We start from the raw sequence: 19,903 nt of genomic DNA, 5'->3' as shown, positions 1-19,903 counted from the left end.
TCTATCCCTACCCTCCAGCGTATCTACCACTCCTCCCAGTTTAGTGTCATCTGCGAACTTGCTGAGGGTGCAATCCACACCATCCTCCAGATCATTAATGAAAATATTGAACAAAAACGGTACCAGGCCCTTGGGGCACTCCGCTTGATACGGGCTGCCAACTAGACATGCCAACTAGACCATTGATCACTACCTGTTGAGCACAACGATCTAGCCAGCTTTCTGTCCACCTTATCGTCCAGCACATACTTCTTTTACTTGCTGGCAAGAATACTGTGGGAGACCGTGTCAAAAGCTTTGCTAAAGTCAAGGAATAATACGTTCACTGCTTTCCGCTCATCCACAGAGCCAGTTATCTCGTAATAGAAGGCGATCAGATTAGTCAGGCATGACTTGCCCTTGGTGAATCCATGCTGACTCTTCCTAATCACTTTCCTCTCCTCTAAGTGCTTCAGAATTGCTTCCTTGAGGACCTGCTCCTTGATTTTTCCACGGACTGAGGTGAGGCTGACTGCCCTGTAGTTCCCCGGATCCTCCTTCTTCCCTTTTTTAAAGATGGGCACTATGTTAGCCTTTTTCCAGTCGTCCGGGACCTCCCACGATCACCATGAGAACTCCCATCTGGGCAAATCATGAGTGCTGTTAATCACAGGTCTTCTTCACCTGCAGGTGCTGACAAATTGCATCCGATGGATGAGCCTTTTATTAAACCACAGAGGGTTTCAAAGCAATATTACATTTCGCAAAGCTCTCAAGCTGGTAAAAAACAGTGCATATGGTCCTTGTTATTTCTTTATGTACAGCACTAGTTGCTTTACATACACACAGCAAGACACATCCCTTCCCAGAGAGATTACAGAGCACACAAGTCTGGACACTGGCTCAATGGAGAAGCTGAAATGTTGTCACTTCTGTGAATTTCAGTTTTTTTACACTCTTTGCTGATCTTGTGGGTCATGCTTTAGATAAAAAGGTAACTGAGTGACAAATGTTATTTCAAAAAGATGGCACAGCCCCAGTGGGAGAATCCCTCTGTCTCTGGAGAAGAAGAAAGGCCTTATACAATTAGGCTCCTTTTAATCTTCTAGGTTTTGTGCAGAGCGTAACAGAAAGCACAAGAGCTATATTAAAAACCTATGATTATTGCCCTTTCATAAAATTTCTGTCAGGCCTTCCCAAGCTCAGAAAAGGGACCACAAAACAAAATTGCTCTGGTCCCGCTTCCAAAACACGATCAAATGGGGAGATAACTACTCAGCTTACAAGTTTGTGAGAAAGGAGATTGTTGGATGTTCTCATCCTCATCTGGACCAACAGCACAACCCACATAAAAGGAACAAAAAAGCCTGCTGATCAGATTGCCGTGACAGAAGCTAACGAGAGACATGCACATTTTCAAGCTAAACTACAGCTTGAGGGATCTATATTATTACTTATCGACTAATATTTTCAGGGTTCCCAGACTGGCCTCAAAGCTTCCTGCAAAGTGCCCCAAGCATAGTGTTTTTCATCTAATCATAAGGCCTTTATATTTGTCCCAGACAAATGGATTGCTCCGTGCCATGTTCACTCTGCGTAAATCAGAGCTTGCACATGATGAGCTTCATAGCCATGAGGTTTGTTACCTTAACCGCACAAAGATGGAAACATTTGCTGAAACTGCTGTACCATTTCAGCTTCTAACTTGGTGGTTTCCTCTCACCCCCAGTGGTTTCAAAAAGGCTGGAGCAAGTCGCTTTGAAACTGAAAGGGCAAAGAACATTAGATATCAGATCTCCAGACAATAAAATATAGCAGCTAACTCACATCCTGCAGGACTTAGGCCGAGGTCATAAGTTAAACAGGACACCAGTAAAGATTTGCTTATTGGGGATCAGCGCATTCAATGAAGAGAAAGAAACAAGCTAGTAGAACTTATAGATAGTTACACAATAAACAGGGGGAGGTTCAGATGAAGAAACTGCAGTGGGGGTCAGAGATGTGATTTTCTTTTCTGCACGTTTGATTTTGGAAGGGGGTAATATTTGGTTTGTGATACAGTAGTGCCTACAAGCCCCAACTGAGATCAGGTCCCTATTTGTTAGGTGCTGTACAATCATATTGCGGGAAACAGTCCTGGCCCTGAACCGCTTCCAAGCTGAATAGATGCAACAGACAAAGGGTGGGAAAGGAAACAGAGGCCCAAACAGGGGAAGTGACTTGCCCAAAGTGACCCAGTAGCTCAGTGGTAGAACCAGGAACAGAATCCAGGTCTCCTGAGTCCCATGTAGTTATTTATCCACTGGACAATACTGCCCTCCAAGCAGGTAGCAGGAGAATTCTTTCCACCTTCAATGGAAGAGTGACATTTCACACCAGACATTCAAACACCAGCTCACACGCACTTTGCCATTCCAGTTTGAAGCTTGAACTTTGTATCCAAGGAGAACAAACCCAGCACATCTGGAGATGGACAGGCCCTCCTGGCTGAGAATGTGTCTGTAGGCTTCAGGCCAGAAAGATTTTACAGCCAAGTTATAAACCCTTACAGACTGTGCTCTTATATAGCAAGAGCAAGCTTTTATCTATCTGTCTGCTCTTTGAATCACAGTGACAAGCATTTGCAGTACAAAGGTTACCAGGGCTCTGAAGCTGACTCCTTCCACTGCATATCTCCTCAGTTCACCACCACTGACACTGCGACACTGCCTGTAAGATATCGCACAGAGCAGTATTACTCCCAGTGGAAAGTTTCCTGCTCCCCTCTCCTGAATTTAGCTCCACTATCACAATGGGTTTTCTATGGCAAAAATCTGTTTAGCCAGTAAAAGGAAATGATAGTCCTGTGTACCTCAGTCCTATTGCAAAAGATCATTAAATAAACAAACTTATCACTGTATAGTCAGAAATGTAAATGAAACTATCTGCAGCTGCTTCACTAGAGTTCATGTGAGATTTTATTGAGAGAGATTTCATAAAACCACAGGAGGCAGAGAAGAAAGATCTAGTAAGTCATCAGTCTCTGCCAGTACAGGTTTGTTCCCTACAGTATCTTTAGTGTTGTGATCAATCTACTTTTAAATGTCCAAGCAGTGGAGTTTCTCTGCTTCCCTTCAGAGATCATTCCATGTCTAACAGATAATAATCTAACCGATCAAAGTGCTCGGGATGCTGTACAACAAGATGATGTTGGTGAAAGGCAAAAATGGGTATTGATATGGGGTCTCAAACTTTAAAATTAATTTAGAATGTCCTGGATTTCAGCTATATGTACCTGTGTAGACAGACAGACACACACACACACACAATGGTCTGCTGAGGCATAATTTTACAACCTAAGCTTCATAAAGTCTTCCAACCAACCTGGTTTGGTAACTGACCTTAAAAAATCCCAGGGCAGTCCCTAAGAACTTCTCTAGGTCCTTCAAGATGAGCAAAGGCACCAGTATATGGATTGTATGATCTAAAATCTGTCTTCTAAACTCTGCTCTGTGAGACAGGGAATCAGGCAGGATGACACATTGCTTCCTGACAGGTTTCAGAGTAGCAGCCGTGTTAGTCTGTATCCGCAAAAAGAACAGGAGGACTTGTGGCATCTTGGAGACTAACAAATTTATTTGAGCATAAGCTTTCATGGGCTACAGCCCACTTCATCAGATGCATAGAATGGAACATATAGTAAAAAGATATATATACATACAGAGAACATGTCAGATCTGACATCAGGAATCATAACATTCAAAAACCAGTAGGAGAACACTCCAACCTCTCTGGTCACTCAGTAACAGACTTAAAGGTGGCAATTTTCCAACAGAAAAGCTTTGAAAACAGACTCCAACGAGAAACTGCTGAACTGGAATTAATTTGCAAACTAGATACCATTAACTTGGGCTTGAACAGAGACTGGGAGTGGCTGGGTCATTACACAAATTGAACCTATTTCCCTATGTTAAGCATCCTCACATCTTCTTGTCAACTGTCTGAAATGGGCCATCTTGATTATCACTACAAAATAATTTTTTTTCTCCTGCTGATAATAGCTCACTTTATTTACTTAGCCGCTAAGAATTGGTATGGCAACTTCCACCTTTTCATGTTCTCTGTATGTATATATATCTTCTTACTATATATTACATTCTATGCATCTGATGAAGTGGGCTGTAGCCCACGAAAGCTTATGCTCAAATAAATGTGTTAGTCTCTAAAGTGCCACTGTTCACATTGCTTCCTGCAACACACAGAAAATGCTTATCTATGATTGACTATCACAGCTGATAATGAACCTCCAGCTCTCTGGCAGTGGAATAGAACTTTCTTCAGCCAAGGGCCTGTAGTTGAGAGACCATTAAGCTCAGCTCCATGAAGACAAGGAATGATGGTGATGCAGGTCAAACATCCACATTGCCCAGCTGACCCTGCTGAATAAATATTATACAGTGCTTGGGCTTTCCCATTTGTTCCCTTGAAATCTCTGCACTAGCTTTTGTCAGATTGCCAATGGGACTTCTGTGATATGAAGAGAGTTGAAAGCTCCTGATTGCCTTTGCAGAAGTGACAGCTCTCATGCCAAGGGAGCACCAGAGTGAGCTCATATTCAAAGGCCATGGTCCTTAAGCCAGTCAAGACAAAGGGCTTGTCTACACTACCTGCTGGATCGGCGGGCAGCGATCGATCCAGTGGGGGTCGATTTATCGCGTCTAGTGGAGACGCGATAAATTGACTGCTGAGTGCTCTCCCCTTGACTCCGGTACTCCACCAGAACGAGGAGCGCAAGCGGAGGCGTCGGGAGAGCGTCAGCTGTCAACTTACCGCAGTGAAGACACCGCGGTAAGTATATCTAAACACATCGACTTCAGCTATGCTATTCACGTAGCTGAAGTTACGTATCTTAGATCGACCCCTTTGGGTAGTGTAGACAAGCCCAAAGTCAGAGTACATACTGTGGAGGGGATGGGGGGCATGGCTTACGGTGGTTTAAGGTCTAGTCTGTCCTTCATTCATCCTGAGTAAACACAATTAACGCCATTAAGTTTCTTGTCGGAAGTGCAGTGGGGCCTTTTAGACAAGATCTTAAAAACTAAGTTTTGCATACTCTGTGTTCATATTGAAGATCCCAAGGAACAGTATGGTTTTGCCTGGCCCCTCCCCTTTTTTTTTTTTTTGGTTAAAAATGCCCCACCAACACGGTTGTACAGCATGATCTGCACTGGTAGCCTGATTTCCAGAGGTCCTGGGCACCCAATACTCCCACTGGAATGAGGCAATAGCTAGTGAGGAAGTGATTCCTATAGCAAAGAGTTGTAAGGGGTTTGGGTTCCCTGTGAGAGGAAAGATACTGTACACAAAACAAGTTGTTAGTGCAACCTCGGAGACATCTGAATCTTCTTGGTTCTGGATGCAAGTCAGCACTGAAATGCCACATCCTTACAATGTGGTTAAATTTAATATAAGATATAGACGAGATCAACAGGGTGGATTAGACAGCCCCAAAAGCGGGTTGAGAAGCAGTAGGACTTTAGCCAATAGCTACTTGTAACATACAACAAACAGAGAAGATTTTGAGCTAAAATTACACAACTATAGCAACTACTTGTAGACATATCAATGTATAACAAGACACTGCAACAATATTTAGGCAGCCGCTTATATGAGAATACTGTACCGCATACTTGAGTCCTTACCTGCACATCACTATACTACAACCTTTAGTCCTATCTCTCTATTTTATATATATATTTACCTGTGTGCTTCGCTCTAAATATCTTTTCAAAAATACAAACCAATTTGACACAAAAACAGGGCCTGTCCCCTAGCATGTGTGAATAACTACAGCTCTTTTACCATCATAATACACAGGTACAGATTTTTTCTGGAAGGAGGAGGGTACGTAACTGGATTTTGCTAGGCATTGCTTTATACAGCATAAATAACGATGATTGAAGAGCAGCACAGATTACAGAACTGCGATGTTAAGCAGTTCTAACACCTGTATCATAAACTGGGGTATAGCTGTAGTCACGTGGGCCCAGGATATTAGAGAGACAAGGTGGGTGAGGTAAGATCATTTATTGGACCAACTTCTACAGTGAAACACAAGCTTTCGAGCCACGCAGTGCTCTTCTACAGCTCTGGGAAAGGTAGAATCATAGAATCATAGAATATCAGGGTTGGAAGGGACCGCAGGAGGTCATCTAGTCCAACCCCCTGCTCAAAAGCAGGACCCATCCCCAATTAAATCATCCCAGCCAGGGCTTTGTCAAGCCTGACCTTAAAAACTTCTAAGGAAGGAGATTCCACCACCTCTCTAGGCAACGCATTCCAGTGTTTCACCACCCTCCTAGTGAAAAAGTTTTTCCTAATATCCAACCTAAACCTCCCCCACTGCAACTTGAGACCATTACTCCTTGTCCTGTCCTCTTCAACCACAGAGAATAGTCTAGAACCATCCTCTCTGGAACCACCTCTCAGGTAGTTGAAAGCAGCTATCAAATCCACCCTCATTCTTCTCTTCCGCAGACTAAACAATCCCAGTTCCCTCAGCCTCTCCTCATAACTCATGTGTTCTAGACCCCTAATCATTTTTGTTGCCCTTCGCTGGACTCTTTCCAATTTATCCACATCCTTCTTGTAGTGGGGGCCCAAAACTGGACACAGTACTCCAGATGAGGCCTCACCAATGTCGAATAGAGGGGGACGATCACGTCCCTCGATCTGCTCGCTATGCCCCTACTTATACAGCCCAAAATGCCATTGGCCTTCTTGGCAACAAGGGCACACTGCTGACTCATATCCAGCTTCTCGTCCACTGTCACCCCTAGGTCCTTTTCCGCAGAACTGCTGCCTAGCCATTCGGTCTCTAGTCTGTAGCGGTGCGTTGGGTTCTTCCGTCCTAAGTGCAGGACCCTGCAGTTATCCTTGTTGAAGCTCATCAGATTTCTTTTGGCCCAATCCTCCAATTTGTCTAGGGCCCTCTGTATCCTATCCCTGCCCTCCAGCGTATCTACCACTCCTCCCAGTTTAGTATCATCCGCAAATTTGCTGAGAGTGCAATCTACACCATCCTCCAGATCATTTATGAAGATATTGAACAAAACCGGCCCCAGGACCGACCCCTGGGGCACTCCACTTGACACCGGCTGCCAACTAGACATGTAGCCATTGATCACTACCCGTTGAGCCCGACAATCTAGCCAGCTTTCTACCCACCTTATAGTGCATTCATCCAGCCCATACTTCCTTAACTTGCTGACAAGAATACTGTGGGAGACCGTGTCAAAAGCTTTGCTAAAGTCAAGAAACAATACATCCACTGCTTTCCCTTCATCCACAGAACCAGTAATCTCATCATAAAAGGCAATTAGATTAGTCAGGCATGACCTTCCCTTGGTGAATCCATGCTGGCTGTTCCTGATCACTTTCCTCTCATGCAAGTGCTTCAGGATTGATTCTTTGAGGACCTGCTCCATGATTTTTCCAGGGACTGAGGTGAGGCTGACTGGCCTGTAGTTCCCCGGATCCTCCTTCTTCCCTTTTTTAAAGACTGGCACTACATTAGCCTTTTTCCAGTCATCCGGGACTTTCCCCGTTCGCCAAGAGTTTTCAAAGATAATGGCCAATGGCTCTGCAATCACAGCCGCCAATTCCTTCAGCACTCTCGAATGCAACTCGTCCGGCCCCATGGACTTGTGCACGTCCAGCTTTTCTAAATAGTCCCTAACCACCTCTATCTCCACAGAGGGCTGTCCATCTCTTCCCCATTTTGTGATGCCCAGCACAGCAGTCTGGGAGCTGACCTTGTTAGTGAAGACAGAGGCAAACAAAGCATTGAGTACATTAGCTTTTTCCACATCCTCTGTCACTAGGTTGCCTCCCTCATTCAGTAAGAGGCCCACACTTTCCTTGGCTTTCTTCTTGTTGCCAACATACCTGAAGAAACCCTTCTTGTTACTCTTGACATCTCTTGCTAGCTGCAGCTCCAGGTGCGATTTGGCCCTCCTGATATCATTCCTACATGCCCGAGCAATATTTTTATATTCTTCCCTAGTCATATGTCCAACCTTCCACTTCTTGTAAGCTTCTTTTTTATGTTTAAGATCCGCTAGGATTTCACCATTAAGCCAAGCTGGTCGCCTGCCATATTTACTATTCTTTCGACTCATCGGGATGGTTTGTCCCTGTAACCTCAACAGGGATTCCTTGAAATACAGCCAGCTCTCCTGGACTCCTTTCCCCCTCATGTTAGTCCCCCAGGGGATCCTGGCCATCCATTCCCTGAGGGAGTCGAAGTCTGCTTTCCTGAAGTCCAGGGTCCATATCCTGCTGCTTACCTTTCTTCCCTGCGTCAGGATCCTGAACTCAACCAACTCATGGTCACTGCCTCCCAGATTCCCATCCACTTTTGCTTCCCCCACTAATTCTACCCGGTTTGTGAACAGCAGGTCAAGGAAAGCGCCCCCCCTAGTTGGCTCCTCTAGCACTTGCGCCAGGAAATTGTCCCCTACGCTTTCCAAAAACTTCCTGGATTGTCTATGCACCGCTGTATTGCTCTCCCAGCAGATATCAGGAAAATTAAAGTCACCCATGAGAATCAGGGCATGCGATCTAGTAGCTTCCGTGAGCTGCCGGAAGAAAGCCTCATCTACCCCATCCCCCTGGTCTATAGCAGACTCCCATCACTCTTGTTGCACACACTTCTAAACTTAATCCAGAGACACTCAGGTTTTTCTACAGTTTCGTACCGGAGCTCTGAGCAGTCATACTGCTCCCTTACATACAGTGCTACTCCCCCACCTTTTCTGCCCTGCCTGTCCTTCCTGAACAGTTTATAACCATCCATGACAGTACTCCAGTCATGTGAGTTATCCCACCAAGTCTCTGTTATTCCAATCACGTCATAGTTTCTTGACATCACCAGGACCTCCAGTTCTCCCTGCTTGTTTCCAAGGCTTTGTGCATTGGTATATAAGCACTTGAGATAACCTGTTGATTGCCCAACAATTTTGCTCAAGAAAATCCCTGAAAAAGCACAAGAACAAATCCGCACAGACACACCCCTGGAACCCTGACCTAGGGTATTCTATCTGCTACCGAAGATCCATAAACCTGGAAATCCTGGACGCCCCATCATCTCAGGCATTGGCACCCTGACAGCAGGATTGTCTGGCTATGTAGACTGCCTCCTCAGGCCCTACGCTACCAGCTATCTTTGAGACATCATTGACTTCCTGAGGAAACTACAATCCATCGGTGATCTTCCTGAAAACACCATCCTGGCCACGATGGACGTAGAAGCCCTCTGACCAACATTCCACACAAAGATGGTCTACAAGCCATCAAGAACAGTATCCCCAATAATGTCACGGCAAACCTGGTGGCTGAACTTTGTGACTTTGTCCTCACCCACAACGCTTCCTCAGCTCTTGTCCCCTAGCCCCCCTACATTACTTGAGCTACACTGATGACATCTTCATCATCTGGACCCATGGGAAGGAGGCCCTTGAGGAATTCCACCAGGATTTCAACAATTTCCACCCAAGCATCAACCTCAGCCTGGATTAGTCCACAAAAGAGATTCACCTCCTGGACACTGCAGTGCAAATAAGCGATGGTCACATAAACACCACCCAATACCAGAAACCTACTGACTGCTATACTTACCTATATGCCTTCAGCTTTCACCCAGAGCACATCACACGACTCATTGTCTATAGCCAAGCTCTACGATACAACCACATTTGCTCCAACCCCTCAGACAGAGACAAACACCTACAAGATCTCTATCAAGCATTCTTACAACTACAATCCCCACCTCCTGAAGTGAAGAAACAGATTGACAGAGCCAGAAGGGTACTCAGAAGTTACCTACTACAGGACAGGCCCAACAAAGAAAACAACAGAATGCCACTAGCCATCACCTTCAGCCCCCAACTAAAACCTCTCCGACGCATCATCAAGGATCTACAACCTATCCTGAAGGACGACCCATCACTCTCACAGATCTTGAGAGACAGGCTAGTCCTTGCTTACAGACAGCCCCCCAACCTGAAGCAAATACTCACCAGCAACTACACATCACACAATAAAAACACTAACCCAGGAACCAATCCTTGCAACAAACCCCGGTGCCAACTCTGTCTGCTTATCTATTCAAGGGACACCATCATAGAACCTAACCACATCAGCCATACCATCAGAGGCTCACTCACTTGCACATTTACCAATGTGATATATGCCATAATGTGCAAGCAATGCCCCTCTGCCATGTACACTGGCCAAACCAGACAGTCTCTACGCAAAAGAATAAATGGACACAAATCAGACATCAAGAATTGTAACATCCAAAAACCAGTAGGAGAACACTTCAATCTCCCTGGACACTCAACAACAGACTTAAAAGCGGCAATCCTTCAACAAAAAAACTTCAAAAACAGACTTCAACGAGAAAATGCAGAACAGGAATTAATTTGCAAACTGGACACCATTAAATTAGGCTCGAATAAAGACTAGGAGTGGAGGGATCACTACAAAAAGTAATTTTCCCTCTGCTGAGACTCACACCTTCTTGTCAACTGTTGGAAATGGGCAACATCCACCTTGATTGCTTTGGCCTTGTTAGCACTACAAAAATAACCAACTGTTGAGAATAGGCCACTTCCACCTTAATTGAATTGGCCTCGTTAGCACTGACCCCCCCAATTGGTAAGGCAACTCCCATCTTTTCATGGGCTGCAGTATATATACTGCTTACTGTAATTTTTACTCTATGCATCCAATGCAGTGAGCTGTAGCTCACGAAAGCTTATGCTCAAATAAATTGGTTAGTCTCTAAGGTGCCACAAGTCCTCCTTTTCTTTTTGCAGATACAGACTAACACGGCTGCTACTTTGAAAAAAGAACATTATCGGATATCTGAATATATCATTTTGTCCTGATGCAGTATCTGACCCAGACTATGTCCACACCATCTGATCAGCACTGTGATATTCCCATCTTATGGGTGCTACTGAACATCTGGACCACCCGCTTTCTGAGTGACTTACAGACACTGTTTCAACAACTTTTGAAATCAGATATAAGTGGAATTCTAGGAAAGCACACTCTGATGTGCTTTCCCAATATTCATTGCCTTTGGTGCAAAATTTGCAAGCTCCACAGTGCTGGGAAACCCTGGTAGCTATTTACCAGAGCGAATGAAACAGAAGATACTGTTTCTTGGCTCATTTCTTGGCCCACTGTAGACTTGGCTCATTTACCCATAAAGGAATGCTCCCTTTCTAGTTAGTTTTGTATATTTCTTCCCTTCCTCTCTTTAAAACCCTGATAAGATAAGAGATGTTACAAGTCACAAGATGTTACAAGTCACATTACAGTTTTCAAAGGAATCGATTTCAGCATGTTAATGTAATGACTGAAACAGTGAAACTGGAGGAGATCAGAGTATGGAGAAGATTGAGGCCTAACACAATCAAAAATTATTTTTTAAAAAACCCAAACAGTCCAAGAGTATCCAATGCCAAACACAACCTAGATCTATCAGCTGGCAACAAAGCAACCAACCTAACAGACCCTGAGACAAAAAAACCTAGCCTCCAAAACCTACAGACCCTTCCCCATCAGTGTAATCAACAGTTATCAAAATGACAGAGCCATATTAACCATGCCTTATAATTAAAACAGCACATGCTAGGTAGAGAAAGGAGGAACAAAGAAGACTATATCCATGAACATTAAGGTTAAAAGAAGATCTGAAACCAGATGCTAACACTCTTCATGTGCATCTGTGCTATTCTAACTTATTCACCAACATTTCTAAAGGATATTAGCACATTCCAAAAGACACACTCCTTTGTGAAACCTTTCCCAAGTCCAGGTGGGAAACCTGGAACCTCAAAGCAAGACCAAAGGATGTGAAAACTAAGTACTACAATGGTGTCAGCTGTGCACAGCTCAAGCAGTGATGCTAATTCAGAAAGGAAGAGTCCTACCTGACAACGGCTGAAGACATCTGCAAGGGATACTTGAACATTGAAGTGCTTCAGAACCTGGAAGGCCTGCTCCTTTGCTTTTTCCGAACAGTCCACAGAGAAACACCTTCCTTCTCCTACCTGGGACTGCAGCTTCAAAAGAAAATCACACACCAAAGAGATGTCAATCAATGCACTCACACTGCTGGGATCTGGGCTCATTTCCATATGGTAGCTTTGGTTTTAATAACAAAGTTTGATGCTATTGTGTTACCTCACTAAATTCAGATCTAGCAAACACAGAAGGTAATTTAACACTTAGCCACCTTTGTAAAGAGCTTGGAGCTTGCTGGAGCAATATAATGTTCAGAATATACCACATGACAGCCAGTTTGAATTCCCCTTTAATTTAGATACACAACTGTAGGGGTGCTCTCTAGGATGGAAATGGGGGATTTTATTTAACCATTGCTCTCATACTGAGGCCAGCTGGAAGATTGTACGCCAGTATGAGAAAAAACAAGCTAAGAAATGAGAAGCTAGCACTTGACAATAGCTTGGCACTGTGACATTGCATTCTATATGATTTTATAAAAATATGCTAATGAGTGTGAATATAATGTAACTAGAATATGCTTCATGCAAAAGGTCTCTTGTAAGGTATCATTACAAAGCTTATAATCTACTGAGCATGGTCATCCTATTTGAATAAATGTATCACTCTTGTATCTGAAACTAGAAATATGAAATATAACTCTGACGTCCTACTGTAGTTATGCAAAGTGTGGGCCATTAATGGTGATCTGGAATCTTAATGGCTCCCATTAACCAGGACAATTACCTGTAGATGGCTCTGTTTTACTGGTAAGTCTTCCTGTGTACCTGTGGGCTGGCAAGTGGGTAATGAAGTCTTACAGTGACTTGTGATCATGTCACCTGAACAGGAATCCATCTTTAACCTGGTGCTTTTCCATTGAGAAGAGGGGTGGGAACCCAGAGGGACAAAGGATTCCCGCCTTACGTAAAAGATATGTAAGTGGGTGGAACAGAACAAAGGGGGCGGCCATCATGAGAAATCCCCTAGCTACCACCTGAGCTGGAACAAGGGCTGTACCATGGGAAAGGATTGTTCCCAGACTAGGAAGGCATCCAGTCTGTGAAAGAAACTTATTGAAACATCTCTGAGGGTAAGATTTTATCTGTAATCAGTTTTATTACTGTACTAGACTTAGACTTGCGTGTTTTATTTTATTTTGCTTGGTAATTCACTTTGTTCTGCCTGTTACTACTTGGAACCACTTAAATCCTACTTTCTGTATTTAATAAAATCACTTTTTACTTATTAATTAACTCAGAGTATGTATTAGGGGCAAATAATGGGGGGCAAACAGCTGTGCATATCTCTCTATCAGTGTTATAGAGGGTGAACAATTTATGAGTTTACTCTGTATAAGCTTTATAAAGGGTAAAACAGATTTATTTGGGGTTTGGACCCCACTGGGAGTTGAGCATCTGAGTGTTAAAAGACAGGAACACTTCTTAAGTTGCTTTCAGTTAAGTCTGCAGCTTTGGAGCACGTGGCTCAGACCCTGGGTCTGTGCTGGAGCAGACTGGCGTGTCTGGCTCAGCGAGACAGGGTGCTGGAGTCCCAAGCTGGCAAGGAAAGCAGGGGCAGAATTTGTCTTGGCACATCAGGTGGCAGCCCCAAGGGGGTTTCTGTGATCCAACCCGTCACAGACACCACTTCACCTTCCTAAGTTTATCTGCACTGCACCTTTTTACCTCGAGTTAGCTGGTTGCCATTTAGCTTGGGTAGTAACTGTGGCCACTCCCCACACGTGTGTTCCACAGACAGGTTTAGCACAGATGTTTGTATCCTGGAAAACACATTTAGGGAACATCCAGACTAGCCTTTGTAAATGTGTTAACTACTTTGAGATAATTGGCAATCAATTAACTTTAGTAAACAAGCCTAGTGTTTACTAGTGTATAACCCTGCTGTCATTTTGTAACATACACAAGGGACGTACAAGTGCTATGAATCAAATGGCAGCAGTCAATTCCCCATACAATACTCTACATCCTAAAGTAGTTATTTTCCTAGTGCAGTTCCCTCCCTCTGCCTCCTACCAATGGGTCTGATCGTGAAGTATCTATGGAGCTAGGAGAAGTGTTAAAAGTAGAGTCAATGGAAGCTCCACTTCTGTTATGACTGCAGCACTGAGCCCTAAATAACCAGACAAGGGCCACGTCTATACAATCACTTATGCCAGCAAAATTTATGTCGCTCAAGGGTGTTAAAAAAAACAGCCCCCTACGACATAAATTTTGCCGGCGTAAGTGGTGGTATGCATAGCGCTATGTTGGTGGGAGAGCTTCTCTCGCCATCACAGCCACCAGCACTCCCGGAGGTGGTTTTATTATGACAATGGGAGACCGCTCTCCCGTCAGCATAGAGCGGCTCCGTGAGAGATCTTACAACAGTGCAGCTGCATCAGTTCAGCTGTAAGCTCATTAGTGTAGATGTGGCCTCAGTATTTAAAGGGTTCTTTCATGCACCCAGCAACAAACTGTATTAACTAGTAAACCCGCAAGGTAGATTCTATGATTACTCCAGCTCCAGGTACAAACAGAAAGTGAAGACAGGTAGGACTTTTTGTATCTGCAGTCTGGAATCTGTCGTCCTCACAATCCCCAGCGGTTTTACTGCTCTAAATGAATTTGTGGGTCACAAGACAGAATCATAGAATCATAGAATATAAGGGTTGGAAGGGACCCCAGAAGGTCATCTAGTCCAACCCCCTGCTCAAAGCAGGACCAATTCCCAGTTAAATCATCCCAGCCAGGGCTTTGTCAAGCCTGACCTTAAAAACCTCTAAGGAAGGAGATTCTACCACCTCCCTAGGTAACGCATTCCAGTGTTTCACTACCCTCTTAGTGAAAAAGTTTTTCCTAATATCCAATCTAAACCTCCCCCACTGTAACTTGAGACCATTACTCCTCGTTCTGTCATCTGCTACCATTGAGAACAGTCTAGAGCCATCCTCTTTGGAACCCCCTTTCAGGTAGTTGAAAACAGCTATCAAATCCCCCCTCATTCTTCTCTTCTGCAGGCTAAACAATCCCAGCTCCCTCAGCCTCTCCTCATAACTCATATGTTCCAGACCCCTAATCATTTTTGTTGCCCTTCGCTGGACTCTCTCCAATTTATCCACATCCTTCTTGAAGTGTGGGGCCCAAAACTGGACACAGTACTCCAGATGAGGCCTCACCAATGTCGAATAGAGGGGAACGATCACGTCCCTCGATCTGCTCGCTATGCCCCTACTTATACATCCCAAAATGCCATTGGCCTTCTTGGCAACAAGGGCACACTGCTGACTCATATCCAGCTTCTCGTCCACTGTCACCCCTAGGTCCTTTTCCGCAGAACTGCTGCCTAGACATTCGGTCCCTAGTCTGTAGCTGTGCATTGGGTTCTTCCGTCCTAAGTGCAGGACCCTGCACTTATCCTTATTGAACCTATTGAACAGGGCACATGATCTTCTACAATGGGTACTGTATCATTTCAACTACTGAATGCTATAGTTAAACATGCATTAATGGTATTTGGGAGGGTAATTGCATTCTGTTTCATTGAGGGATATGGGCATTTGCTATGGGGCTGAGTGCAGGGGCTGTTTTATTTTTTTTCACACACATAAAGCAATTCAAGCTTCCAACTGGGCCTGTGTTTGGCATTTCCAGCCTATCTCCTCCAAGCCTAAAGAAAAGCTCCAAAGCATTAGAACAGCAGATAGTGTTGTCAGTACTGATACAGCCAAGAAACAGGAATCTCTTTTTACTCCTTGGTGAAATGGATGGGAAGTGAATTGCATTGAATCATGATGGATAAGCCGCACAGAGCCACTTTGTTCTGGGATGTGTTTGCTTTATTTTACATTTTGAGATGCAGTGTAATGTCTCTCACCTCTGGCTGAATATAAAGTGTAAAAGAAACTTATTCCCATCCCTCTGACATTCAGAGCTAGAACAAGCCTTACAAAATCCTTTATATGTCAATGGCGTTCAGTACAGAAAACAGATGAAAAGTCAGTCCAGATGTTGCTTTCACATTTGCCTTTTCCTCTCCTCCACTTTATGCATCCCAGTCCATGAAATGACACTACACAAGAGAAATGCCAGAAACACTTAGCACTTACTGTCTGATATGGGAGTCCAGAAGTTAAAATGACCCTTCCTTCCTGCCTCGCAATCTGTGAATGATGGAAAAGCCATAATTAACACGGGTAAAAAATACCAATGAAAAATACCTCCCAATCAGATCATATTAAAAAACGAACACATTTGGTGACACAGATTCCATGCCATAAAGCCTCCAACATGAATGAAATGAGCCTCACACCCTTGTGAGATAGGGCAGAGCTATGGGGAACAAAGGCACAAAGACTTGTCCAAGCTCACACAGGAAGTCTGTGGCAGAGCTTATCTCATAACTTCCAGACCAATCCTTAACCACAAGACCATCATTCCAGTACAGAGTTTGTTCCGAATGATTGAGGGGTTCCCAAGCCATACTCTTGATGTTCATGATTTGGTGAGATTCATTTGGAATGCTTTGGTAATGAAACAGGCGAGTGACTCTAGAACCAAGATGCTTCACAAAGATGAAAATGTGCCTGATCTCTGTGTGACAGAGCAGTATCTCCACCTGTAAATGGACTACAGGCTACTGGGGTAGATTTCCCCTCCCCTTAGCTACTGTATATGGATTTACGTTTCACTCCTAACAGAGGCTGCATTCTGAACTAGGAATGGGGTTACTTCTCATCTCTATGCCTTGCCCTGTGTTCTGTTAGAGACCTTACTCTCTCTCTATGTATCCGACCTCAAGACATTGGGGCCTCTCCTCTGGTTAGGAGTCTGGGAAGCTCCCTCTGGCTCCTATCAACACTAGTCCTTATGCTGGCAAAAGGAAATGCCGAGAGATCAACGCAGTGCAGTCTCTCTACTTTCACCCCAGAATGAGCTGGGCTGTCACTAAGTGTAAACAGGAAAGGCAAAGCTTTAGAAATTAAATTGTGTGTTTTTTAAAACCACTTCAACTCTCTCTCAGCTACAAACCATGGCATGTTCTTCTTGGGCCCATCCAGTCTAGAGAAACACATTAGAAGAGAGAAATCCCTGAAGTCATAATCTCCCTTTGCAGTTGATTCATCCATGATTCAGCTAGGTACTATTATCATTATTATATCTTGAGGAGCTTGCCCATCACATGGAACATGATAAGGGTGGACTACACAGAGCTTTGTTCCGAACCTGTCTTGCCAGAGGGCCCTTTTTATTCTTACCTTTGTACAGTTACTAGCTACCACCACTAGGCTGAGAGAGCACTCAAGGCCACCCCCTAACATGCTGGATGGTGCTCTGACGCAAACAACAAGCTTACTCTCTTAGTAAGGCACACGTCTCCAGAGGAACTGGGGCCATGGGAGTGAAATCACCAGGTCAACTCCAACTCTCACTCTTTAGTGAGCATTACAAAACAGCACCAGGAAATCCAGAATGTGACTGGCTGATGGTGAATCACTGCTACAGCTTATGGCACATTAGTGCCTGTCCTGCTGGACCTTTATCGCTCAATTAAATTACAGGGATTTGCCAACAAGGGAAAAGAGATCTCTTAAATTCCTTCAGACCTATGTGTACTTCAAAATAACTCTGAGGATTTCACAGCGGGAACACTCCATTCAGACTTCCTGCTGCTGCGGTTAATTAGTTCAAGCTTGATAAAAGCCCCTTGTCTAAATGGCACTGGAAAGGCAAGGCAAGTCACATAAATAAAAATAAGAAAAGCAATATTTTTTCCTGAAATGTTTGTCGGCTTTTGTAGCAATGCCTGGCTGAAGTGCACAAAGGGCAGAGGAGCCTACCTTAGACGGAAACCAATGGGAAACATAATTCAAGGAGAAGAGCATGTTCTCTCCTCTTCATAGAGAGAAATAAACAAATGGAACTCTGGTACTAACTGGCCAGGAATCAAGTAAAAGGACAGACACCAAACTCCAGGCTCTAGCAGCAAGCTGGAGTGGGCCAGTGCACAGCACTCTGGACCAGGAGTCAGGGGATATGGCCTGTTCCCAGCTCTCCCAGGAAACAGAGGGGTGACTTTGACTAAGTCACTTCACCTCTCTGGGCCTCAGCTTCACGCTCAGGAGAGCAGGGATGATGACACAGACCTGTCTTTGTAAGGCGCTTTGAGCTCTCTGGAGGAAGAACTCTGTATAAGAGCTAGCTACTAGTATTTATTACTTGAAAAGGCACCACATGCCAAAGGGACTATCCTGTTCTGCTGTGGAGCTACTTTCAATGGCATTAGCTATGGAATAAGAATAGCGTTCTTCAATATGAAAGCACAACCTAGGTGCGGTAGGTGTTGTGTAAGCTTCATTGTACAGTGCTGTCTGTGCATCTCAATCCACACCTGCACCCAGTTGCTATGCCAGGCCCTGCAAATGTATCTCATGCTAGCCAGCAACACTCATGAGCCTTAAACAACTATAAATACGCTTTAGTCCTGACCTGCTGTGCGTTTGCTATACCCCTGACCTGCTATATCCCTGCTATTTGAGTCCTAGATTTCTCCTAAGCACACATTCCTGAAAATGAGCAACGGCTCCAAATCCCGACAGTAGTTTCATAACACTGGCTTATGAACCAGACCAAAACCACCCAACTCATTTGTACCAAGATCACACAGACATTGGGTTTGGTGTGAATTTAGGGAGCAGTATTTCCCAAACCACAGGAGGGATATTGCTCTACCACTACCATAAGCATTATTCCAAGAGGGTACAGTGCAAACCCAGAGATGCAGGCTTGCATCTTGCTTTTAAGCAACATCTCAGATAAAATCCAAAAGCTGAGACCATCCACTTAGTAATATTCACAGTTGCTTTAGCAACTGGTGCTGGAAAAACAATAGGAAGCAAATGCAAGGCGATTCAAGGGGCCTTGCTTGGCAAATGAGTTGCTAGAGGGATCTTTGCAATGTGAGAACAAGAAAGATGTACGTGTGTGTATGTACGTGTGATTAATGATACAATTGAAATAACTGTAATGGAAAAACAAACCCTGACTTTGCATGTGCATGTTGTGGGCCCAGGTGACACTGGTGGGTTATTATGATAGCATCTTTCAAACACACCAAGCCCTGGTGATCACTCTTCAAATCTCTCTCCTGTTTCTGGGAGAGCTGGTTGCTGACTTTCTGTGTGCGCAATGTTCAGCATTTGATTTTTATTTAAATCATGATTCTCAGATATAAAGAGGGCAGAGATATCCATTTTTATCTCCGATTATCCAAAGCTTCTGCAATGCAGTAACTCTCCAAGGGCTTTTGATAGCGAAAGGATGTTTGCCTGGTCACCATAGAGAGTACAATCTGAAACATCCTGTCCGGAGTATGATAAGGCATCAGAAGAAGAAGAGACGGATGGGGGGGAGGGGTAGATGCGGGATAGCTAGTGTGTTTTAATGACTCATGTAAGTCAGGGATGAGATATTAATTATTTCTCCAGAAGTTAAGGACCGCTCAGGATTCCAGCCAAGCAGACATCTGAAGAAGAAACTTCCTGTACACTAGGCCTGGTCATCACAGCATATTTGATAGCAACAAATTGTGTGGGCTGGATATCTCCATTTCTGTCATAGCAGAAATATGTGTGAAATGAAAAAGTGTGTGTCTCTTTCCTCCTAGCCATAGGGGGTCAGACATAGTGGCTATGGGAGTCCAGATTCAGTGCTAGCCACCTCAGCACATTTTACAGGTACTTCCTTCTTGAATGTTCAAATCTGACTCATTTCTAGACATCCTGGAGTTGTTTAGCCAGGCTGGGTGTAAGTGTACCCCATGCTAGCAAGCTAGGAAGTTTCCTGATATTTTATCCTGGAAATCTTCA

At 44.2% G+C, this 19,903-nt stretch overlaps 1 protein-coding gene across 15 annotated transcripts in view; it reads right to left on the bottom strand.

Moving 5' to 3' along the window:
- EXD3 (exonuclease 3'-5' domain containing 3) overlaps window positions 1-19,903 on the bottom strand; it is a 564,575-nt gene that overhangs the window by 301,123 nt on the left and 243,549 nt on the right. For 14 of the 15 annotated variants that reach the window (XM_075120432.1, XM_075120430.1, XM_048822833.2 and 11 more), the window contains 2 exons: window positions 16,145-16,198; window positions 11,964-12,095 (listed from right to left, as the gene is read on the bottom strand). In XM_075120432.1, the coding sequence (XP_074976533.1) occupies window positions 11,964-12,095; window positions 16,145-16,198 (186 nt within the window). Of the gene's footprint in view, window positions 1-1,698; window positions 1,744-11,963; window positions 12,096-16,144; window positions 16,199-19,903 lie in introns of those variants that run through there. The other variant, XM_075120438.1, reaches the window with a different exon arrangement.

This window comes from Caretta caretta, chromosome 16 (assembly GCF_965140235.1).
Source record: "Caretta caretta isolate rCarCar2 chromosome 16, rCarCar1.hap1, whole genome shotgun sequence".
Taxonomy (NCBI): domain Eukaryota; kingdom Metazoa; phylum Chordata; order Testudines; family Cheloniidae; genus Caretta; species Caretta caretta.
The sequence above is the reverse complement of the archived record's forward strand: the minus strand, read 5'-3'. Positions and strand labels throughout refer to the sequence as shown.